Source organism: Nerophis lumbriciformis, linkage group LG04, assembly GCF_033978685.3.
Source record: "Nerophis lumbriciformis linkage group LG04, RoL_Nlum_v2.1, whole genome shotgun sequence".
Classification (NCBI taxonomy): domain Eukaryota; kingdom Metazoa; phylum Chordata; class Actinopteri; order Syngnathiformes; family Syngnathidae; genus Nerophis; species Nerophis lumbriciformis.
The window spans coordinates 5,178,066-5,204,486 of record NC_084551.2 but is presented as its reverse complement, the minus strand read 5'-3'; the positions used below and the strand labels follow the sequence as shown (position 1 = coordinate 5,204,486).

At 39.6% G+C, this 26,421-nt stretch overlaps 1 protein-coding gene across 1 annotated transcript in view; it reads right to left on the bottom strand.

The window, feature by feature from the left end:
* Positions 1-219: 219 nt before the first annotated feature.
* LOC133595069 (telomerase protein component 1) overlaps positions 220-26,421 on the bottom strand; it is a 33,781-nt gene continuing 7,579 nt past the window's right edge. Inside the window, exons 2-13 of the mRNA XM_061947712.1 lie at positions 24,636-24,754; positions 15,200-15,447; positions 14,900-15,023; positions 12,013-12,134; positions 11,552-11,638; positions 6,775-6,864; positions 6,407-6,495; positions 3,709-3,922; positions 944-1,066; positions 706-871; positions 480-568; positions 220-383 (exon numbers count right to left, since the gene is read on the bottom strand). Coding sequence (XP_061803696.1) covers positions 298-383; positions 480-568; positions 706-871; positions 944-1,066; positions 3,709-3,922; positions 6,407-6,495; positions 6,775-6,864; positions 11,552-11,638; positions 12,013-12,134; positions 14,900-15,023; positions 15,200-15,447; positions 24,636-24,754 — 1,557 coding nt within the window. The 3' untranslated portion in view covers positions 220-297. The remainder of the gene's footprint in view (positions 384-479; positions 569-705; positions 872-943; positions 1,067-3,708; positions 3,923-6,406; positions 6,496-6,774; positions 6,865-11,551; positions 11,639-12,012; positions 12,135-14,899; positions 15,024-15,199; positions 15,448-24,635; positions 24,755-26,421) is intronic.

The following is a 26,421-nucleotide window of genomic DNA, read 5'->3' as shown; positions in this document are numbered from 1 at the left end:
AAAAAAAAAATTGTTTTAATTAATGAAAAACCGTATTTTTTATCACTGCAACCGTAACCCGGAATAGGTTGATGAAAACCGTACTAATTACGGGAAAACCGGAGTAGTTGGCAGGTATGTTGAAGAGCAGCAGCCGAGTATAAAAATGACTTCATAATAAATTGAATATTCTTCATCTTCACACAATCAAGATGTATGAACGCAATGAAAAGATACACATTTGGGGCTGTGATGGTTTTATTGTAAGCGTAGCTAATATTTACAGTCCAGACCTAATGTCCTTGATGCTTTCAGTCGTCACTGAAGAAGGCAGCGTAACCAGGAGGTGGACTCCCCATCAGCTTCTTCTCCTCGTCTCCCGTCCTCGTCGTCATCAAGGTAGTCTAAGTTTAACAAAGAGGCCAGAAGAACGTCGTCTAAAATGAACACACTAATCCGCCTTGCCTGCGTTTGATTCGGTAAATAAAAGCGCTTTTTACCGTCGTCCGTCTGCTCGTCATCTTCCGTGTCCCCCTCGGACTCCAGAGGCGATTCTAATCGGCTGTCTGTCCTCACAGTGACGTCCCCCCTGTAGCGTTGACAAATGCAATTGACTCCAAGCCGTGTGCCGGCACCTTTTGCACTCGCATCCGCCATCGGATGGATTAGCAATGCAAATAAAGACCGAGAATTAACTTAATGAACCCCCCTTTCGTAACAGCCCACCTCTGCTTCCCGGAGCTGGGGAGCTGCTCCCACACGACGAGGTCGCGCCCTCCCGTGACCCAGCGGTGGTATCCGCTCCCTGTGGTCCACGCCGCCAAGCAAAGGATTCTGGGCGCACGCTGCCAGGTCAGCGAGGCCAGGTAGCGACACTGAGGCACAGAAAACACTTGGCGGGGAGGATTTAGTTTGTGACTCGCATGAAGAGGGAAAAGCTATTTTTAGTGAAGGGCTCACTTACAATTTAACATACTCTCTCCATCGGACAAATCATAGCAAGAGCTGATTAGGAGGCCGGCTGTTTGGTGGACACAGTCTGTCACCCCGGTGATGCTGCTGTGATTGGTCAGCCTGGATATGGTTCCTGTGGTGATTAGACAGGTGTTAGCTCCTACACTGCAAAAACTGAAATCTAAGTAAGATGAAATATCTCAAATAAGGGCGATATTTGCTTATTTTCTGTCTGATAAGATCATTCTTCTCACTAAGCAGATTTTATGTTAGAGTGTTTTACTTGTTTTAAGGGTTTTGGTCCTAAATGATCTCAGTAAGATATTACAGCTTGTTGCTGAGATTTTATGACCTACAGGTAAAAGCCAGTAAATTAGAATATTTTGAAAAACTTGATTTATTTCAGTAATTGCATTCAAAAGGTGTAACTTGTACATTATATTTATTCATTGCACACAGACTGATGCATTCAAATGTTTATTTCATTTAATTTTGATGATTTGAAGTGGCAACAAATGAAAATCCAAAATTCCGTGTGTCACAAAATTAGAATATTACTTAAGGCTAATACAAAAAAGGGATTTTTAGAAATGTTGGCCAACTGAAAAGTATGAAAATGAAAAATATGAGCATGTACAATACTCAATACTTGGTTGGAGCTCCTTTTGCCTCAATTACTGCGTTAATGCGGCGTGGCATGGAGTCGATGAGTTTCTGGCACTGCTCAGGTGTTATGAGAGCCCAGGTTGCTCTGATAGTGGCCTTCAACTCTTCTGCGTTTTTGGGTCTGGCATTCTGCATCTTCCTTTTCACAATACCCCACAGATTTTCTATGGGGCTAAGGTCAGGGGAGTTGGCGGGCCAATTTAGAACAGAAATACCATGGTCCGTAAACCAGGCACGGGTAGATTTTGCGCTGTGTGCAGGCGCCAAGTCCTGTTGGAACTTGAAATCTCCATCTCCATAGAGCAGGTCAGCAGCAGGAAGCATGAAGTGCTCTAAAACTTGCTGGTAGACGGCTGCGTTGACCCTGGATCTCAGGAAACAGAGTGGACCGACACCAGCAGATGACATGGCACCCCAAACCATCACTGATGGTGGAAACTTTACACTAGACTTCAGGCAACGTGGATCCTGTGCCTCTCCTGTCTTCCTCCAGACTCTGGGACCTCGATTTCCAAAGGAAATGCAAAATTTGCATGGTTGGGTGATGGTTTGGGGTGCCATGTCATCTGCTGGTGTCGGTCCACTCTGTTTCCTGAGATCCAGGGTCAACGCAGCCGTCTACCAGCAAGTTTTAGAGCACTTCATGCTTCCTGCTGCTGACCTGCTCTATGGAGATGGAGATTTCAAGTTCCAACAGGACTTGGCGCCTGCACACAGCGCAAAATCTACCCGTGCCTGGTTTACGGACCATGGTATTTCTGTTCTAAATTGGCCCGCCAACTCCCCTGACCTTAGCCCCATAGAAAATCTGTGGAGTATTGTGAAAAGGAAGATGCAGAATGCCAGACCCAAAAACGCAGAAGAGTTGAAGGCCACTATCAGAGCAACCTGGGCTCTCATAACACCTGAGCAGTGCCAGAAACTCATCGACTCCATGCCACGCCGCATTAACGCAGTAATTGAGGCAAAAGGAGCTCCAACCAAGTATTGAGTATTGTACATGCTCATATTTTTCATTTTCATACTTTTCAGTTGGCCAACATTTCTAAAAATCCCTTTTTTGTATTAGCCTTAAGTAATATTCTAATTTTGTGACACACGGAATTTTGGATTTTCATTTGTTGCCACTTCAAATCATCAAAATTAAATGAAATAAACATTTGAATGCATCAGTCTGTGTGCAATGAATAAATATAATGTACAAGTTACACCTTTTGAATGCAATTACTGAAATAAATCAAGTTTTTCAAAATATTCTAATTTACTGGCTTTTACCTGTATAAGTCGCACTGGAGTATAAGTCGCATTTTTTGGGGACATTTATTTGATAAAAGCCAACACCAAGAATAGACATTTGAAAGGCAATTTAAAATAAATAAAGAATAGTGAACAACAGGCTGAATAAGTGTACGTTATATGACGCATAAATAACCAACTGAGAACGTGCCTGGTATGTTAACGTAACATATTATGGTAAGAGTCATTCAAATAACTATAACATATAGAACATGCTATACGTTTACCAAACAATCTGTCACTCCTAATCGCTAAATCCCATGAAATCTTATACGTCTAGTCTCTTACGTGAATGAGCTAAATAATATTATTTGATATTTTATGGTAATGTGTTAATAATTTCACACATAAGTAGCATATAAGTCGCACCCCGGCCAAACTATGAAAAAAACGGTGACTTATAGTCCGAAAAATACGGTATATATATTTTTTATATATATATATATATATATATATATATATATATATACATATATATATTTTAGTATGTCACATATTAAACATATAATAAAAATAAGCCCCTTGCTCAAAATGGTTTTTTTTTTACTTTTGTTTTTTTTTCCCCCAGCCATGTTTATTTTGTTGATGCTGGAGTCTGACTGCTTTCAATGTGAGTCAGCTTGCTTCATGTGATTTACGGTGCAGTAAAACAAAGAAAAAGAAAACCACAGCTCCCGAAACGGATTTCCTCTTAAATAAAATGTCGGTCATATTCCGGTCAAACAGTGCCACCTGCTGGATGTGGTGGGGCACTGTGCCCTCCTGCCCCTAATGCATTCATCTGCGATCACAGGCAAACATTTGGCCGCTCACCCGTCTTCCAGTGCAGGATTTTGATCCACGCCTGACCGTACGCCAGGAGCACTTTGTCCCCCCGGGGGCTGAGGCTGACACGCCCTCCCTCGCAGCCCGTCACCTGGCCGCTCCAGCGGTGCAGCAGCCTCAGGGGGTCTCGGTCGGAACAACGGTTCTCCCACACGGACACACCACCATCGGTCGAACCGCTGAACACCAGCGGCCCCTGAGACTGCAGAGGGCACAGTTGTCATGGTGATGAGGCTCGTAGCCAGAGTGTGTATTGTATACAGCGTGTGTAGTTGTGCTTCACAACGTATGCTTTTGAGGGGACAATTATTTGGAAAGTGTTGGTGCGCCTTGTGAGATAAACAAAGACAATGAAAGCTGCGCCGTACGCTTTAATGCCTCGGGCCTATAGTGATGTTTGCAAATTGATTTCAATGTTCATATAAAAGGCTTTTGCTGGGTCGGCGCCATAGCTTACGTCTTGACAAATATCCTTTTGCAAGCAATAAACAAGCTTGGGCCAAAAAGGAATAAAGCTTTGTTGTAAAAGTAGTTCCTGATTCTACATTTTCATCTTTTTTACATCCGCAAGAAGCTTGAAAATAACCTGACAAGATGGTTGATCGCTAGACTAAACAATCCTCCGGGGAGGGAACGGAGAGAAAAAGGGCAGCTTCCAAATACTGTAACAAACCCCCCCCCCCCACACACACACACACACACACACACACACACACACACACACACACACAACCAGCAAAAGACAAAAAGATAGTTTGAATGACAGTGATGGGATGATAACCTGATTTTCTTTTCTTAAAGTTACAACTTTTTACTACTAATACAACCGTATCCATGTGTATATATATGTATGTATATATATATATATATGTATATATATACTGTATATATACAGTATATACATATACATATATATATATGTATATATATATACTGTATATATACAGTACCGGTATATACATATACATATATATATGTGTATATATATGTATATATATACATATTTATACAGTATATACATATACATATATATATATATATATATACTTCTCATTTTACCTCTCTTTTATCATTTTTTTCCTGGTCTATCTATCCATATAGCAACTTTTTATATTACTATTTTAATATGACAACTACTCTCATAAAATCAAACCTTTTTTCTAATACGACAACATTGTTTGTAGTATTACGACTTTGTTTTTAATAACTAAACCATTTTTCATACAATATGATTCGAATCTCATAAAAAAAAATGTCTTTCTTATAAAATGCAACTTTATTCTTATAATCTTAAAACGTTTTTCTTAAATTAACGACTTTATTGTCATATTATGACTTCATTCTAATAAAATCACAACTTTTTTCTCACAGTACTAAGACATAATAAAATACTCATTTAATGATTCTCCTAAAAAGGAATTTTTGTTATAACTTTATTCTCACCATATTGAAACTTTTTTTTAGTAACATTACTTTATTCTCATAAAAACATGTTCCCTGTAGTTTTCCTTTAAAAAAAAAAAAAATCTTATAGCAACTTTTTTGTATTACTATTTTAGTATTATAACATTTTCTAATGAAATTATACCTTATATATACTATGATTTTTTTTTCATATTATGACTTTAATCACATAAAATAACTTTTTTTTTTTCTAATATGATTATATTTTTATATAATTAAACTTTTTTTCATGTAATAATATGACTTGACACATCAAATTTGAACTTTTTTCCTTGTAATCTTACAACCTTATTCCCCTAAAAAACATTTATTAATACTTTTTCCTTGTAATGTCACAATTTTCATAAAACTACAACTTCGTTATCACATCATGACTTTACTCGCATAAAATTACAACTTTTTTTCTTGTAATATTACAACTTTATTCTCATAAAAACTATACTGTAGTAATACAACTTTTTTTGGCTTAAAATGACAAAAATAAAATAAAATCCCTTAAAACGAAAAACTTTATTCTTATACTACTATGACTTTTTTTTTCTCATATTCTGACTTTATTTTCATAAAATTCCAACTTTATTTTCATATTATGACTTAATTATAATAAAATTCCAACTTTTTTCCGGTAACATTATGACTGCCATAAATTCTCAGAAAGTGTACATATTTTTTCGAATAATATTACAACTTAATTCTACTATATACCTAATTTTGGATTACTGCATAAATTTATCCTCAAAAATGTTTCACTCATGATTCTTAAAATTCTTTAACTTTATTTTGTAACTCTCACTTTTTTTCTCTTATTTTGTTTTTCTTTTTTTCTTCATCTTTTATTAAAGACATTTCCAGTTCCAATAAAACTGCTGCTGCTATGGCAACAACCATAATAATCTCTCAGACCTGCAGTACAGCTCACACATTGTTTTGCTACTGAATTTCTTCATATACTGGCCTCTGCTCTAATAGACGCCGTGGCCCAATAAATTACCGGGTATGTCGTCCACTTGAATAAATAAACGCTGCACCTCCAATATTTGCCATGTCTTATTAATGTCGCACACATAAAGCTAATGTTCACACAGGCATTTAAAGGGAATATGTTTGTTGGGAACAAAAAATGACTTGAAATCTAAACGCCTGTTACTCTCTGCAGTTAATTCCATAAACAGCAAGAGCCACAACATAGAGTATTTGAAAGAAGTTTGATCCATGTACTTACCTGGATGGAGGTGACTGCTTCCTGGTGCGCGTTGATTGACTGGCAGTTGTCCAAAGTGTGCCAGTTCCAGGCTTGAACTTTGCCCCCGTCTGAGGAGTGACAGAGTGTGAGGTTGACACGTAGCGACAGGCGTCTGGCAGCCATTACTGTCAGTCGCGGTCAACACACCTGAGCCCGCCTGCCTAAATTGTGTGTCTCCATGTACCTGATGCAGCCCCACAAGCCCTGCACTATATACTCAGTGTGTGTGTGTGTGTGTGTGTGTTACTGTCAACACATTATGCATTCATCTTCATAGTGTATACAGCGCAGCCCTCTCTGATGCGGCGGGCTTTGACTGGCGTTCCTTTGTTGTGTCCACGCCGCACCTGAGCCAGTGATGATGTAGCCGTCTCCCTCAGGCACAAAGCAGAGCGCCGTCACAGCGTTGAACGTGTAGATCGACTTTACACACTGCCCTACAGAGGAGAAAATGTAGGCTTAATTGCAAGCTCCAGTCTCTCTCACACACACACACACAAACACACACACACACACACACGCCCAAGGCTGTTTCTTCTTGCACATATGTGAAGATTTTTACAAACGCTACAGTTCTACTGATCTATTTTATTCCATACTACTAAGTCTTGACTGGGTTTGTTAATACATTAACACTTTTCTGCTAAAGATATTTGTTGTCTGTGAATATTTGACCTAATTGAATTATGAGATTTACAACAACATGGCTTTATTCTCATAAAATAAAAAGTTTATGACTTTCATTGAAAAAAAAAATCCCATGTAACATTTTGACTATAATCTCATATTATTATAGTCAGTAAAATATCCATCCATCCATTTTCTACCGCTTGTCCCTTGGAGCCTATCTCAGCTGCACACGGGCTGAAGGCAGCGTACACCCTGTACAAGTCGCCACCTCATCACAGGGCCAACAATATATATATATATATATATTATATATATATATATATATATATATATATATATATATATATATATATATATATATATATATATATATATATATATATATACATATATATATATATATATATATATATATATATATATATATATATATATATATATACATACAGGTAAAAGCCAGTAAATTAGAATATTTTGAAAAACTTGATTTATTTCAGTAATTGCATTCAAAAGGTGTAACTTGTACATTATATTTATTCATTGCACACAGACTGATGCATTCAAATGTTTATTTCATTTAATTTTGATGATTTGAAGTGGCAACAAATGAAAATCCAAAATTCCGTGTGTCACAAAATTAGAATATTACTTAAGGCTAATACAAAAAAGGGATTTTTAGAAATGTTGGCCAACTGAAAAGTATGAAAATGAAAAATATGAGCATGTACAATACTCAATACTTGGTTGGAGCTCCTTTTGCCTCAATTACTGCGTTAATGCGGCGTGGCATGGAGTCGATGAGTTTCTGGCACTGCTCAGGTGTTATGAGAGCCCAGGTTGCTCTGATAGTGGCCTTCAACTCTTCTGCGTTTTTGGGTCTGGCATTCTGCATCTTCCTTTTCACAATACCCCACAGATTTTCTATGGGGCTAAGGTCAGGGGAGTTGGCGGGCCAATTTAGAACAGAAATACCATGGTCCGTAAACCAGGCACGGGTAGATTTTGCGCTGTGTGCAGGCGCCAAGTCCTGTTGGAACTTGAAATCTCCATCTCCATAGAGCAGGTCAGCAGCAGGAAGCATGAAGTGCTCTAAAACTTGCTGGTAGACGGCTGCGTTGACCCTGGATCTCAGGAAACAGAGTGGACCGACACCAGCAGATGACATGGCACCCCAAACCATCACCCAACCATGCAAATTTTGCATTTCCTTTGGAAATCGAGGTCCCAGAGTCTGGAGGAAGACAGGAGAGGCACAGAATCCACATTGCCTGAAGTCTAGTGTAAAGTTTCCACCATCAGTGATGGTTTGGGGTGCCATGTCATCTGCTGGTGTCGGTCCACTCTGTTTCCTGAGATCCAGGGTCAACGCAGCCGTCTACCAGCAAGTTTTAGAGCACTTCATGCTTCCTGCTGCTGACCTGCTCTATGGAGATGGAGATTTCAAGTTCCAACAGGACTTGGCGCCTGCACACAGCGCAAAATCTACCCGTGCCTGGTTTACGGACCATGGTATTTCTGTTCTAAATTGGCCCGCCAACTCCCCTGACCTTAGCCCCATAGAAAATCTGTGGGGTATTGTGAAAAGGAAGATGCAGAATGCCAGACCCAAAAACGCAGAAGAGTTGAAGGCCACTATCAGAGCAACCTGGGCTCTCATAACACCTGAGCAGTGGCAGAAACTCATCGACTCCATGCCACGCCGCATTAACGCAGTAATTGAGGCAAAAGGAGCTCCAACCAAGTATTGAGTATTGTACATGCTCATATTTTTCATTTTCATACTTTTCAGTTGGCCAACATTTCTAAAAATCCCTTTTTTGTATTAGCCTTAAGTAATATTCTAATTTTGTGACACACGGAATTTTGGATTTTCATTTGTTGCCACTTCAAATCATCAAAATTAAATGAAATAAACATTTGAATGCATCAGTCTGTGTGCAATGAATAAATATAATGTACAAGTTACACCTTTTGAATGCAATTACTGAAATAAATCAAGTTTTTCAAAATATTCTAATTTACTGGCTTTTACCTGTGTATATATATATGTATATATATATATATATATATAGATATATATATATATATATATGTATGTACAAACCCCAAAACCAGTGAAGTTGGCACGCTGTGTAAATGGTAAATAAAAACAGAATACAATGATTTGCAAATCCTTTTCAACCTATATTCAATTGAATAGACTCATTATGAAGCCTAAAATACCACAACGGAGACCCCGGACTGTTGAACAACTTAAGCTGTACATCAAGCAAGAATGGGAAAGAATTCCACCTGAAAAGCTTCAAAAATTGTTCTCCTCAGTTCCCAAACATTTACTGAGTGTTGTTAAAAGGAAAGGCTGGAAAATGCCCCTGTGCCAACTTTTTTGCAATGTGTTGCTGCCTTTAAACTCTAAGTTAATGATTATATGCAAAAAAATGTGTTTCAATAATACTGACTATATTACAACTTTATTAAAACAAGAGCATTTTTTCTTGTAATAGCTCTGTTTAATTCTCATAAAATGTATCCTTTGCGTGTTATACAATTTTTTTTTTTTTTTCAAAACAAGCTTTGTTTTGTAATATTTATTTTTTATGACTTTACCATAAAAAATGAGCATGGCTCTAATGCTTCCCCATTGTCAATCATAGAAATGTTGTAATGTAATAGCCATCTCTAGGCCCTAACACTGGAGTGGCTACTTTAATAATAGGGTATCTCGGAGGTCAGCAACCCGCGGCTCTTTAGCGCCGCCCTAGTGGCCATGAATTGATTTACGTGGACCCCAACTTAAACAAGTTGAAAAACTTATTCGGGTGTTACCATTTAGTGGTCAATTATACGGAATATGTACTTTACTGTGCAATCAACTAATACATTTCAATCAATGGCTCACTGGACCTCTTTCAGAGTTGTGTGAAAATGGAAAAAGATGAATAAAAATAAAAATGTTTTGTTTCAATATATTTTCTGTCGGAGAACAAACATGACACAAACATTCCTAATTGTTATAAATCTCACTGTTTATGTTATACATGCTTCACTGATGAGAGTATTTGGCAAGCACTGTTTTGTCCTGCTAATTTCAGTGATCCTTTAATTCATCGTAGTTTTGTACGACTTTCTCTGATGCTGCCACAGAAAAACGTGTTTTATGACACTCCTTCTTTGTCTTATTTTGTCCACCAAACGTCTTATGCTGTGCGTGAATGCACAAAGGTGAGCTTTGTTGATTTTATTGATTTGCTGGAGCGCTTATCAGGCATATTTGGTCAGTGCATGACTGCAAGCTAATCGATGTGAACATGCTATTTAGGCTCGCTGTATGTACATATTGCTTCATTATTAGACTTAGACTTATTATTGTCATTCAAATTTGAACTTTACAGTACAGATAAGAACGACATTTTGTTGCATTAGCTCGTTGTAGTCCAGGATAAAAGAGCAATAAGGTGCAGATATAAATAAATAGATTACTGTACAGATAATTATATTGCACTTTTGCATATGCATCCACGTTTATGGATGTATGTTATATTGTCTTTATATTCCAGTGAGTTAATCCGTTTTGGGGGGAATTGAGGGGATTATTATGATGCGTTCAAGAGTCTTACGGCCTGATGGAAGAAGCTGTTACAGAACCTGGAGGTTCTGCTACAGAGGCTGCGGAACCTCTTTCTAGAGTCCAGCAGTGGGAACGGTCCTTGGTGGGGGTGTGAGGAGCCTCTACAGATTTTCTGAGCCCTGGTCAGGCAGTGGCTTTTTGTGATTTCCTGGATAAGAGGAAGAGGAGTCCTGATGATCTTTTCTGCCGTCCTCACCACTCTCTGCAGAGACTTCCAGTCTGAGGCCCCATTATGCCTTGTTTGTAGGTATATTTAATTTCCTTTGCTTATATCCTCTGTGTATTTAATTTATATTTGCATGTCTCATGACATATTATCTGCATTTCTCTTAGTTGTTTGTGTGCCATGTTGTTCCAGACCACAGCAAACGTTACCCAGTTTGCAAAGATTGTAATAAATCCATTAGAAGGAGACAGTTTCCGTTTCCTTAAACTTGGACACACACATCTATACCTTTGGCCATTCTAAGTTAGTAATTTCCAGGAGTGATCTCACCCTCTGAGAAGCCTCCGTTTTACTAATGTTTTCCAAAGTTGCAAAAATGTGTAGAATACAAATTAAAATACAACATTTCTGTCAACGAAGATTTGCGTCAGCCTTCGATAGTAGGCTAATATAGACACTTACATCATGTGTTGCCTTCATTATAACACTTATATAAGGCTTTTAATTTTTTGCAGCTCCAGACAGATTTGTTTTTGTACTTTTGGTCCAATATGGCTCTTTCAACATTTTGGATTGCCGACTCCTGGGGTACCGCTACCTTTGTACTTCAGTACATAGAGCAACTGTTTTGGTGTACATTTGGCAACTAAAACCGAATGTGGTAAACCTTCTACTGTAGTTTGGTTGTGTTGAAGCGTACCGATGCTCAGGGCCCAGATCTTGACGTTGCAGTCTGCCGAGCCGCTCAAAATAAACCTCTCCTTTTCTGACAGCGACAACAACCAGGCTGTGGAGAGAGCAGTGGAGGAGGAGGAGGAAGGGTGGATGGAGGGTGGGGTGATTGGTGAGTGTTACATAACTGTAATTAAGTCCTAGTGTGTACAATATCAAGTAAGACAGATACAGCGCCGCCACATTTCAGGATCATTTATGGTCATTTAAGTCAGAAGGCAAGTGTGTTTAGTGATATAAGAGGCGAGACGTTTTAAAGAGCAGGAGAGTTCACAGAGAGACGTTAGTGGGCTGATTTCTCCTTGGACCCCATGTGATGAAGCACGCTTATAATTACCACACAGCTGAGACACATGGAGGAGTTGGAGCATTTACTGTACTGTGTGTGTGTGTGTGTGTGTGTGTGTGTGTGTGTGTGTGTGTCCTCACCCAGCTTCTTGCAGTACTCAGGGGGAGGGGCAGACAGGCAGGTGACCCCGGCAGTGTGACCCCCCAGGTTCTTCTGCTCCGTTGCCGTGGGAACATGCCACACCTTGACGGTAGTATCTCGGCTGGAAAATGTGAGCGACAAATGGGCGAATGATGAAATGAGCGCGAGATAAGATCTGAGGCGAAGCCAGCGATCAAAACAACAAGTATTGATATTGATAGTGTCACACTCAGGATTATGCAGTGAAATATCAGATTCATAATGTCGGCTATTATTATCATTATTCTTACAGTCAAAGCTATTACGTAATACACACCTTTTCATACATAATGTAATATCCAATATCCGAATTTGAGTGAATCAGGAAGTCTGAACCCATAAATGTTTAATAGGGACGTGCTGGAGTCACCGTTTACTAGAATACATTTTAATGGTACAGTAAATGATAGTAATATTTTTCCAGAAATAATTATTTCACTAGAATAAATACAATGACATGTACGACACTAATGCTTTTTTTTTCTTCATTCATCTTGTGAAATTAAGACTTTTTTGTATTATGACATTCTTTATTCCTGTAAGATTTTTATCAATAAATGACGACGTTGTTCTTGTAAAGTGACCACATTTTTCATAAAATGATGACTGTTTGTCTTGTAATAATAATACAAATATTACTTTTTCCCAATCATAGAACTACTACTACGAGTTTTATTCTACTAATTTGACAATCATTTATTGTAGATTATTGTTATTTCTCGAAATGTAACGTATTAATCCCTTAAAATGCTTTTTTACCCCTTGCAAAATTACGACATAATTATCTTAATATAGCTTTTTTGCCTTCAAATTAAAAATAAATTCTTCATTTTCTTACAGTTTCAACTTGTCCTGCGTAATTTATCGACTTTATCAACTTCTCTAAAAAGAAAATTCTCCCTAAATAACTTAAAACACACAAAATAATATATTTTTCTTGTAAAATGGCTTTTATCATATCAACTTTTGCAAAAATCTAAGTTTTATTCTTATTGAACTATGTTTTGTTTTTTTACGTTATTGTCTTTTTTGTCGTAAAAAAATTTTCTTTTTTTTTTTTAAATATTCCAACATTCTCATAATACTATGACTTTTATTTTTGTCTAATTACAACTTTTCTCTTGTAATTCAACACCTTTAGAAACCCTAAACTACACATGTGTGTGGTTAGTGTACAAATCCTACTTTCATGGAAACATTGAAGTAATTACAGTAAGATGACTTTGTGTGTACAATATATATGTTCTACTATTAGTACTGTACAGCAGTGACATGCAGTCACTAGAGGCCATCATGGAAAGAAAAAAAAAGTAAAAAGAAAAAAAAATGTAATTGTTATATGTATCCAGTGATTATACTATAAAGTTATTTTCCATTTAACTTCACCAGTTTTAGATTATTTTTATTCAAAATCGCTGAATTTTCACATTTGCCGTTCAAATACTGAGAAGAGACGGTGCGGTGAACAGCAGCCAGTTGAGGCACGTCACTCAGTGCCGCAACATGGATTGCGCAATGACTCGGCTAACTGCTGGCCTGCTGTGCAGTGAGACTGTATTGCTATATGAACTATATTATACATTTCCATAGTTTAGTTAGCTGAGGTATATAATGTACAGTGTATTTTGTCAACAACTGTATGTGTGTAAAGTATTTCTTGTGCTGAGCGATCATAAAACGGCTGCAAAAGACGCACTGGCTGAGGCTCGCCTCCTGCACCCCCGCCGTAGAATTGTTATATCAACTAAAGCCCACACTTAAACTTTCCACATGCAAGATTGAATCTATTTAAAAAAATTATTTCATAAGAAGCCAAAAAGTGCAAAAACAATAATGTTGGTGTTGGAGGAGTTGTGAATGACTGCAGGGACACAACATTAGATACACCTGCAGACTGCAGGTGTACCTAATTCACAACTCCTCCAACACGAACATTATTGTTTTTGCACTTTTTGGCTTCTTATTAAATAACTTTTGTAACCTATTTTCATGGGCTTCCCTCTTTGTGATGTTAAGTTCCTGTTATGCGCTGTTATACAGTATATGCCTTGAGCTCTTATTTTGAAGGCGCTAAGAGCGGAAGTGATGTCACGTTGCGGAGGTTTTTGAAAGAAGGTAAATAAAGTGGTCCTCGTGTAAACTGGAGCCTCCGTGTTTGTTATTTTGTAGTTTCATACAGTATAGGCGACATTTATAAACCCTCGGTTACACTTTTTTAAATAGATTCAATCTTGCACGTGGAAAGTTTAAGTGAGGGCTTTAGTTGCGGCGCAAGGACTTAATTTCTTAATTTCTAAGTAAAGGTAAGACCATAATAACGTTTTTTTTTATTAAATGTGCTTTTTTATGTGCTACAGTTTGTATGTGTAAAGGTAAAGTTAAGTTAAAGTACCAATGATTGTCACACACACACTAGGTGTAATGAAATTTGTCCTCTGCATTTGACCCATCCCCTGGTTCACCCCCTGGGAGGTGAGGGGAGCAGTGGGCAGCAGCGGCGCCGCGCCTGGGAATCATTTTTGGTGATTTAACCCCCAATTCCAACCCTTGATGCTGAGTGCCAAGCAGGGAAGAATGCTGGTATGAGCTTTTAAACATAATCCGTTAACTGCTGCCAATCAAATGGTGAATAAGATACTCTTTAGGGTTCATATGTTTGTAAATCTGACTGTGATGAAGTCAGTGCCTCACCAGCCATCAACCTCACCGCACGTCACTGCTGTACAGTGACTGTACAATTGATGCTAGGTAGTGAACAATAATGTTGCATCAACCATAATTTTAGTGTGATGTGTTTTTTGCTTTATCTTGTTTGTGTAATACTTCTCCTACTCGCTGGTGTGTTACCTGCCAGAAATCACCAGGTTGTCAACAGCAACCACACAGGTGATGATGTCGTTGTGACCCTCCAACAGCCTCAGGCGAAACTTTGATTTCTGCCAACACGTTTTAAGGGCTGTGAAGTCAGCATCTGAGAGAAAAAGATGTGTATCGTTGGCCACGTGGCATTTGTATGCGAAATGAGTGTGTGCTGTCATAACTAGTTAGCTGTAATGCTAACAAAAACATGAATCCTCCTCAGGCAAACATGCATAATCTCATTGTAGATCCTAATCATGCTATAGCTTGCTATCCATCCAGCCACACCTTCCTGCTCCCCGTCGTCGTGGTCGTTGTGGTCCGGACCGTCTTCTGGCGTGTCCCGCCCGCCGTGATGTGACACGGTGACATTCTGTGTCCTTTCCTGCCTCTGGGCCGTCTTCGCCGTTCCTCCTGTCGCCTTACGCTTGGCAGGCGGCGCCGGCCCGGCTTCACATTTACACTTCTCGTCTTCGCCCCTCAGGATCTTTGAGGCCGGAGGCGTTTGTGATAGAAAGGCCTCGGGGGCGTCCTCCCTGTGCCGGTGCACAAAACAAGGGCGGAATGAATAAGCAGGAAAGATGGAGGCCGCACTGTTCAAGTTCGGGCTTTCTGTGGATGTAGAGGTAAAAGCCAGTAAATTAGAATATTTTGAAAAACTTGATTTATTTCAGTAATTGCATTCAAAAGGTGTAACTTGTACATTATATTTATTCATTGCACACAGACTGATGCATTCAAATGTTTATTTCATTTAATTTTGATGATTTGAAGTGGCAACAAATGAAAATCCAAAATTCCGTGTGTCACAAAATTAGAATATTACTTAAGGCTAATACAAAAAAGGGATTTTTAGAAATGTTGGCCAACTGAAAAGTATGAAAATGAAAAATATGAGCATGTACAATACTCAATACTTGGTTGGAGCTCCTTTTGCCTCAATTACTGCGTTAATGCGGCGTGGCATGGAGTCGATGAGTTTCTGGCACTGCTCAGGTGTTATGAGAGCCCAGGTTGCTCTGATAGTGGCCTTCAACTCTTCTGCGTTTTTGGGTCTGGCATTCTGCATCTTCCTTTTCACAATACCCCACAGATTTTCTATGGGGCTAAGGTCAGGGGAGTTGGCGGGCCAATTTAGAACAGAAATACCATGGTCCGTAAACCAGGCACGGGTAGATTTTGCGCTGTGTGCAGGCGCCAAGTCCTGTTGGAACTTGAAATCTCCATCTCCATAGAGCAGGTCAGCAGCAGGAAGCATGAAGTGCTCTAAAACTTGCTGGTAGACGGCTGCGTTGACCCTGGATCTCAGGAAACAGAGTGGACCGACACCAGCAGATGACATGGCACCCCAAACCATCACTGATGGTGGAAACTTTACACTAGACTTCAGGCAACGTGGATCCTGTGCCTCTCCTGTCTTCCTCCAGACTCTGGGACCTCGATTTCCAAAGGAAATGCAAAATTTGCTTTCGTCAGAAAACATGACTTTGGACCACTCAGCAGCAGTTCAGCTCTTTTTTTCCTTAGCTCAGGTGAGACGCTTTTCGCGCTGTTTCTTGGTCAACAGTGGCTTGACACGAGGTATGCGGCAGTTGAAACCCATGTCTTTCAAGCGTCTCTTGGTGGTGGATCTTGAAGCACTGACTCCAGCAGCTGTCCACTCCTTCTGAATCTCCCCCACATTTTTGAATGTTTTTTTTTTCACAATCTTGACCAGGGCGCGGTGATCCCTATCGCTTGTACACTTTTCTGACCACAGTTTTTCCTTCCCTTTGCCTCTCCATTGATGTGTTTGGACACAGAGCTCTGAGAACAGCCAGCCTCTTCAGCAATAACCTTTTATGTCTTTCCCTTCTTGTGCAATGTGTCGATGGTTGCCTTTTGGACAGCTGTCAAATCTGAAGTCTTCCCCATGTTTGTGTAGGCTTCAGAACTGGACTGAGAGACCATTTAAAGCCCTTTGCAGGTGTTTTGAGTTAATCAGCTGATTAGTTTGTGGCACCAGGTGTCTTCAAAATTTAACCCTTACACAATATTCTAATTTTGTGACACACGGAATTTTGGATTTTCATTTGTTGCCACTTCAAATCATCAAAATTAAATGAAATAAACATTTGAATGCATCAGTCTGTGTGCAATGAATAAATATAATGTACAAGTTACACCTTTTGAATGCAATTACTGAAATAAATCAAGTTTTTCAAAATATTCTAATTTACTGGCTTTTACCTGTATACAGTCGTGGAATTAACACATTATGCCTAATTTTGTTGTGATGCCCCGCTGAATGCATTAAACAATGTAACAAGGTTTTCCAAAATAAATCAGGGACGGCGTGGCGAAGTTGGTAGAGTGGCCATGCCAGCAATCGGAGGGTTGCTGGTTACTGGGCACCGGAACCTAGCCTGGAATCACTACTCTTTTCTTTGTTAGTGAAGAGACTGCTTCACGTGTTATTGAAACTGGTGAAGCCATTATGTCGAAAAAGATAACAGCTCAGCGTAATCTTAAGTTAAGAGAACATTCACTCAGTTACAAACATTAACCAAAAGTCCAAGGACCCATAGCGTCCAAATGTTCGAAATTTCACTAACACGTTTTCTTTGTGTTTTTGCTCCTGAAGCTGAATTTGGCAGTCATTTCCCACAAGATAAATTATGTTTTGAATAATCGGTAGACAACTAACTGTACTTGGAACTAAAGATGTCCGATAATGGCTTTTTTGCCGATATTCCGATATTGTCCGACTCTTAATTACAGATTCCGATATCAACCGATACCGATATATACAGTCGTGGAATTAACACATTATTATGCCTAATTTTGTTGTGATGCCCTGCTGGATGCATTAAACAATGTAACATCAATCAATCAATCAATGTTTATTTATATAGCCCTAAATCACAAGTGTCTCAAAGGGCTGCACAAGCCACTACGACATCCTCGGTTCAGATCCCACATCAGGGCAAGGAAAAACTCAACCCAATGGGATGACAATGACAAACCTTGGAGAGGACTGCAGATGTTGACGTTAACTTAAATATTGTCTAATTATGCAAAAATATATTGTCAAAAATTCAAACCATTTTTTAAATGGAAATAAATACTAATAATAATGATTTCAAATTGTGCAATGTAAAAGTAGCAATGGATTTTATGGTAAAATTGTGAAATTTACTGTGGTTTTTACAGCATTTTTCTCTAAATGAAAAAAACGGTTTTAATGTAATAAATTGTGGTGCCGTTTTAGCATCCACAGCAACACACCGAAAAACCAACTGCCGCCGATTTGCGGCAAAAAAAAAAAAATAAAAAAAAAATAAACAAACCGGCAGCTCGGGTGCCAACATTCCACTGCAAAATTGCAGTAACAAGGTTTTCCAAAATAAATCAACTCAAGTTATGGAAAAACATGCCAACATGGCACTGCCATATTTATTATGGAAGTCACAAAGTGCATTATTTTTTTTAACAGTCAAAGAGCCATTTTGACCAGTTTCACAAATTAAAGAAAACAATGGGAGCCACAAAAATCTTTTGAAATTTAACATGAAATAACACTGCATACAAAGATTTTTTTTTTGCTTTGTGCTATGTATAAACCAAGGGTCTCAGACACGCGGCCCACACCTATAATTGGATGTTAGTGCGGCCTGCGGGTTTAATATGAATGGCGCTTGACAGCGTCATACTTGTCATCCCTTCCGATTTTTCCGGAAGACTACGAATTTCAGGGCAACTATCCTCTCGAACGTGCCGTGATGGTACAGCATTTAGCGCCCACTACTACCAGCGTGCCGGACCAGCCACACGTTGTTTGGGGCTTCTGCTTGCTCACGTAAGTGACAGCAAGGCATACTTGGTCAACAACCACACAGGTTACATTGAGGGTGGCGGTATAAAAAACTTTAACACTCTTACTAATAATGTGCCACACTGTGAACCCACACCAAACAAGAATGACAAACACATTTCGGGAGAACATCTGCACCGTAACACAACATAAACACAACAGAACAAATACCCAGAATCCCATGCAGCCCTAACTCTTCCAGGCTACATTATACACCCCCCGCTACCAAACCCCGCCCACCTCAACCGACGCACAGGGGAGGCGGGGGGGGGTTTGATGTGTGAGGGAGCAGGGTTGGGGTGGGGGCGGGGTTTGGTGGTAGCAGGAATGTATAATGTAGCCCGGAAGAGTCAGGGCTGCATGGGATTCTGGGTATTTGTTCTGTTGTGTTTATGTTGTGTTAAGGTGGAGATGTTCTCCCGAAATGTGTTTGTCATTCTTGTTTGGTTTTGGTTCAAAGTGTGGCGCATTATTAGTAAGAGTGTTAAAGTTGTTTTATATGGCCACCGTCAGTGTAACCTGTGTGGCTGTTGAACAAGTATGACTTGCTGTCACTTACGTGTGAAGATGCATATGACAAGAGGCTGGGTTGGCACGCTGTTTATACAGATTGTAGAGGGCGCTAAATTCTGTACCATGACGGCACGCCCTTATTATTAATGTAAGGGCGAAAATCGGAAAATATTAATCCCGGGAGTTTTCTGCGAGAAGCATTGAAATCCGGAAGTCTCCCGGGAAAATCGGGGGGGCCGGCAAGTATGCAGCTGAGCCGCATCAGAGTGATCAAAGAGCCGCATGCGGCTCCGGAGCCGCGGGTTGCCGACCCCTGAGCTAGAGCATAAAAAAATAGTTTAAGACCTTCTAAATATGTTTTAACAGTATGAGAGCCCTTCAGACCAGTGTTTCTTAACCCTAGGGCGGGGGCCCATTGCTGGGCTGTGAGCCAAAAATGTAATACACTTATCAACCACTTGTGGCAGTAATGACAATATCAAACAAACAGAAGAAGTCTGGCGCTAAAGGCGTAAAGACGTTTCTAAAGCGCAAGAATTATGACTAAAGTGGTGAAGCTGTATTTTCATTTGCACTTTAATTTTATTGACAGTTTATTTATGAAACATTCATTATTATATTTATTTTAGCCCATTATAATTTTCCATCCATCCATCCATTTCCTACCGCTTGTCCCTTTCGGGATCGCGGGGGTTGCTGGAGCCTATCTCAGCTGCATTCGGGCGGAAGGCGGGGTATATTTATGTAAATGTATTCTATTAGTCAGTTTTTTATCAGTCCCTTCTAATGCAGTATATTTGGTTAGTACTTATTTTTCTAATCGGCCTGGCCTAGCCTAAGGTTTATGTATTAAATAAACAATCTTTGTGATTAACACATGGTTTCATATCATTAGACAAGGTTGTAAACAATATAAGTTTGATATAATTATTGAATACGATTAAAATCAACAGTAAGATTACTATTTCAGTGTAGTGGCAAAGTTGGCTCCCGGGGTCAAAAAGGTCAAAAAGAACCCCTGTTCTGGACATGAATTAACACAATTTAGTCACCTTTACACTATTTTAATCCAATATAGTAATGCTGCCTCTGAGGCTAAGATAATCAGTGGTCACGATATTTAACAACACACTCTGATTGGATTGGTTCATTTGGCCATTTTTATACTTGAAAATGCCTAATTTAGGCCAAAAATTTTGTAAAATATGCTTTAAAAATCAGCGATGTGGCAAGGGTTGACTGTATAAGAAAATACGGAATTTATCGGGAAAAGTGGGTAGGTTGTAGGGTTGTACGGTATACTGGTATTAGTATAGTACCGCGATACTAATGAATCATATTCGGTACTATACCGCCTCTAGAAAGTACCGGTCTCCCACCCCCAACCCCCCGTCTTCGTCACGTTGTGTCATTGCTGGTTTATGAGCAGACAAGCATGTTCGGCAGCGCACAATCACAGAGTACTTACAAACACACAATGTGTGTACCGTATTTTCCGCACTATTAGCCGCACCTAAAAACCACAAATTTACTCAAAAGCTGACAGTGCGGCTTATAACCCGGTGCGCTTTATATATGGATTAATATTAAGATTCATTTTCATAAAGTTTCGGTCTCGCAACTACGGTAAACAGCCGCCATCTTTTTTCCCCGTAGAAGAGGAAGTGCTTCTTCTTCTACGCAAGCAACCGCCAAGGTAAGCACCCACCCCCATAGAAGAGGAAGCGCTTCTTCTTCTACTGTAAGCAACCACCCGCCCCCGTAGAAGAAGAAGAAGCGCGCGGATATTACGTTTCATTTCCTTTGTGTGTTTACATCTGTAAAGACCACAAAATGGCTCCTACTAAGCGACAGGTTTCCGGTTCATGAAAAGACGCAATCTCTCCATCCGCACACGGACTACTATTTCACAGCAACTGCCTAAAGACTTTCAAGAAAAGCTGGCTACTTTCCGTGCATATTGTAAAAACAAGATAGCTGAAAAAAAGATCCGGCCAGAGAACATTATCAACATGGACGAGGTACCACTGACTTTTGATATTCCTGTGAACCGCACTGTGGATACAACGGGAGCACGTACGGTGAATATTCGCACCACAGGGAATGAGAAGTCATCCTTCACTGTGGTTCTAGCTTGCCATGCTAATGGCCAGAAACTTCCACCCATGGTGATATTCAAAAGGAAGACCTTGCCAAAAGAGACCTTTCCAGCCGGCGTCATCATAAAAGCTAACTCGAAGGGATGGATGGATGAAGAAAAGATGAGCGAGTGGTTAAGGTAAGTTTACGCGAAGAGGCCGGGTGGCTTTTTTCACGCAGCTCCGTCCATGTTGATATACGACTCCATGCGCGCCCACATCACGCTGGTTTTTAATATATTATTAAAGTTTGACTGACCTATCTGACTGTTTTTTTGACATTCCTTTAGCGCAGTTAGATGCGGCTTATAACACGGGGCGGCTTATAGGTGGACAAAGTTTTGAAATATGCCGTTCATTGAAGGCGCGGCTTATAACCCAGGGCGGCTTATGGTGCGGAAAATACGGTAGACAGAAAAGGGAGAACGGACGCCTTTTGGCTTAAAAACTAACAATAAAGATGAAGTTATAACACTGAAACGCCCTCAGGAAGAAGTGCTCTAAGACATGGCTAGCTAGCTAGCGGCTAACGTCCATCTACAGTCTGTAGTGTTGTAGCTACTTCTAAATCACTAATCCTCGCCTCCATGGCGACAAATAAAGTACGTTTTTTACAAGTATCATCCCTGCAGGACGAGGAATAGCTAAACATGCTTCACTACACACCGTAGCTCACCGGTGTCACAATGTAAACAAACGCCATTGGTGGATCTACACCTAACATCCACTGTAATGATACCAAGTACAGTAGCGTATTTAGTCGATACTACTATGATTACATCGATATTTTTAGCATCACAAAATCTTCTTTCGTTTAAAAAAAAAAATTATATTATGTTTATAAACTCAGGAAATGTGTCACTGATACCTAAATTTGTGGTATCATCCAAAACTAATGTAAAGCATCCAAACAACAGAATAATAAGTGATTATTACTTTTTAACAGAAGTGTAGGTAGAACATGTTGAAAGAGAAAGTAAGTGTTAACATTAACATTAAATGAACAAGTAGACTAATATTAATTTTCTACCACTTGTCCTTAATCATTTTGACAAAATAATAGAATGGAAAATGACACAATGTGTTACTGCATACACCAGCCTTGATTGCTTACTCATACCTGCCAACTTTTGAAATCAGAAAAACCTAGTAGCCAGGGTCCAGGGGCCGCAGGCCCCGGTAGGTCCAGGACAAAGTCCTGGTGGGGGGTTCAGCTTCGCCCCCCCCCGACGCAAAATGATTATTAGCATTCAGACAGGTTAAAATGTTGCTAAAACCATCACTTTTCTATCAGTCACAGTGACTTTTCAAAACAAAAATATTACAGCAAAAATCATATGGGTTGATTGACATGTTTATTCTGTAAGCTAACTTCAATAGTTTGAAATTATTTTGACAGTTAATGCCAGTTATCCTGTCAACCTTTCACAAGACTTCAATTTGTTAATTGAAAGTATAAACAGTATAAACACTTTTTACAGTAAACAAATGGTAAAACAGTACTAAACAATTCCATTAAAAAAAAATTGGTGTCATTATTAACTTTCTGTCCAAGCTTGTATAATCTACTGCCTTGTTCAATTGTAAAAAATATTCTGTGCCTAAAATTCACATTTCTATCACAATTATCATACTGTAAACATGGTAAGCTAACTTCATTAAAATTAATAGTCCTGTCAATAGCATGGAATTACAATTCAAATGTAGTTTTTTTGTAAGCCTTTCAAAAGAATTCAAAATATGAAAAATGAATGAAAATTAATTTAAGCCATCAGACACTTGAAAAGTGGCACATCACATCTCTAATGTAATCATTTTAACTTTTCAACAGAAATAGCACTGCAAAAATATTAAGGACATACTTCTGTATTTTGGTAGTTATGCTGTCAACATTTAACAAGATTTCTTCAACTTGGACTTGAAAGCATAAATAGTATAAACACTTTTAACAGTATAACAGTACTAAACAATTCCAATAGATAACATTGGTGTCATTACCTTTTTGTGGCTAAAATCCAAATTTAGCAACGGCATTAGACTTGTGTTTTTTTGTCCCAACGTGGTCTTTTACATCGCTAATTCCTCCGTGTCCGATCGAAAAATCTTGTCTGCACAAGGTGCAATTCGCGTAGTTTTCACCCTTTTTGGAACGGATAATTATTCCCGGATAGGCTTTTGAATATTCTTCACGGAATGACTGCAGTTTTCTTTTCGGTTTAAGACTCGTTTGCGATTTTTCTCCGGCTGATTCCATGATCGTTCGCTCGTTTGGAAACAATGGGCAACAGGTGCCTCGTGCTTGGCAGCGGTGCTATAAATAGCCTCGCGCATGGCATTCGGAATGGCTCGATAGGAAGTTACGGGAAGCAGTGTCGATTGTCATTGTTGTTACGCGATTTCGTGAATAAAACTTTTTAAAAAAAAATGGTTTTAATTAATGAAAAACCGTATTTTTTATCACTGCAACCGTAACCCGGAATAGGTTGATGAAAACCGTACTAATTACGGGAAAACCGGAGTAGTTGGCAGGTATGCTTACTTACTAATAAAAGACAAGTTGTCTTGTATGTTGACTATTTTATTTAAGGATAAACTTGCAATAAGAAACATATGTTTAACGTACCGTAAGATTTTTTGTTAAAATAAAGTCAATAATGCAATTTTTTTGCGGTCCCCTTTATTTAGAAAAGTACCGAAAAGTGTCGAAATACATTTTGGTACCGGTATCGGGACAACACTAGTAGGTTGACAGGTATGTCACAGTCTGTGTAAAAGGCGCACAGGAGATTGAATGGTTCTGAACTAGGGGTGCAATGGTTCCATTCTGCACTATGTATCTGTGAAGGGTTGTTTCTAGTGTCAGATCCTGTGATATCTGACCAGGCTGTACTCAACCTCTCGCTCCAAGTCAGCTGGGATAGACTCCGGCATCCCCAGAAAAAGCAAGTCGGATGAATGGTGAGGCGCACATAATGAACATACTTGTTGTGTGTCATGTCATTCATTACTATTAAAGCCCTGGAAGGTTTTTATATAGTAATCCCTGAACGATGTTAAACATTATGAGCAGGAGAACACTTGTTGTTAAAGTCAGTATCTTTGACCTGCAGTGTGTTTTTGGAATGATACGCACACAAAAAGATCAAATGCTTCCCCACGTCAATATTTTGACTAATTACGCCTCTCTCCATCTGCCGGCAGGGCCCGCTCGCATCCTTACACTTGTCTTTTCATCTCTGCCTCCTCGCCGTCTGCCCGGATCCCCAGAGTTCGCTGTGGGCCACAGAGCTGCAGCTGAAGCTCAGCCAATCTGCGACGCAGCTCCTCCTTCCTGGAGATCTGAGAAGAGGAGGAGGAGGAGGAGGATGAAGCAGAAGCCAAATTGACTGTAAAAGCAAGCCAGCGCATCCACAAGTGTTTGATACGCACAAGTGATTAACACCCCGCCTGTCTTCATTTCATGTGTCGGCATCAAGCGAGGTGCGTCTCTCACTCCTGTCTTGACTTATTATTACATATCAATTAGTCCAGACAATTTTGCATTAAATATTTATTTCCAGAGATAGAAGAACACTCTGACTATTCATCACATGAAGGTCAGCTGACTCAGGGTTCACATTAGTTCACATTTACTCTGTAGTCATAAACGAGGGCTGTTTCCAAGATTTTGCACCTCTCGCGTCAACAAATAAGCCTACTAAAACAATAGGAGCACCTTTTAGTGTATTATTGCACAAAATACAAACCACTATAATCATACTTGCCAACCTTGAGACCTCCAATTTCGGGAGGTAGGGGGTGGGGGGTGGGTGCGGGGGGCGTGGTTGGGGCGTGGTTAAGAGGGGAGGAGTATATTTACAGCTAGAATTCACCAAGTCAAGTACCGTATTTTCCGCACTATTAGCCGCACCTAAAAACCACAAATTTTCACAAAAGCTGACAGTGCGGCTTATAACCCGGTGCGCCTTATATATGGATTAATATAAATATTTATTTTCATAAAGTTTCGGTCTCGCAACTACGGTAAACAGCCGCCATCTTTTTTCCCCATAGAAGAGGAAGCGCTTCTTCTTCTATGGTAAGCAACCGCCAAGGTAAGCACCCGCCCCCATAGAAGAGGAAGCGCTTCTTCTTCTACTGTAAGCAACCACCCGCCCCCATAGAAGAAGAAGCCCCCGGATATTGCGTTTCATTTCATTTGTGTGTTTACATCTGTAAAGACCACAAAATGGCTCCTACTAAGCGACACGCGTATAACGCAGAATTTAAACTTAAGGCAATATTTAACCAAAGAACTCCAACCGCTCGATATTGGTGTCAACAGGGCATTTAAAGCACGACTGCGAACGGCGTGGGAACAATGGATGACCGAAGGCGAACACACCTTCACTAAGACAGGGAGACAGCGCCGGACGACATACGCCAACATCTGCCAGTGGATCGTAAATGCCTGGGCGGATATTTCGGTCACAACTGTGGTCCGAGCTTTCCGGAAGGCAGGATTCACAGAACTGCGACGAGACGGAGCCGGCCATTTTGGATCCCGTATTCGCCCAACTTTTTAATTCGGACACCGAAGGAGAAGAATTCGAGGGATTTATGAATGAAGAATAACTTCAGAAAGTGAGCGTTATGTTTATTTTGTGTGTTGTGACATTAACGTTCGAGCAACATTAAGTTATTGATGCTTATTGATTGCACATTTGCACATTACCGTACATTTTGGGAGTGAACAGAGTTGTTAGAACGCTGGTTTTTAATATATTATTAAAGTTTGACTGACCTATCTGACTGTTTTTTTGACATTCCCTTTAGCGCAGTTAGATGCGGCTTATAACACGGGGCGGCTTATAGGTGGACAAAGTTTTGAAACATGCCGTTCATTGAAGGCGCGGCTTATAACCCAGGGCGGCTTATGGTGCGGAAAATACGGTATTTCATATATATATATATATATATATATATATATATATATATATATATATATACCGGTATATATATATATA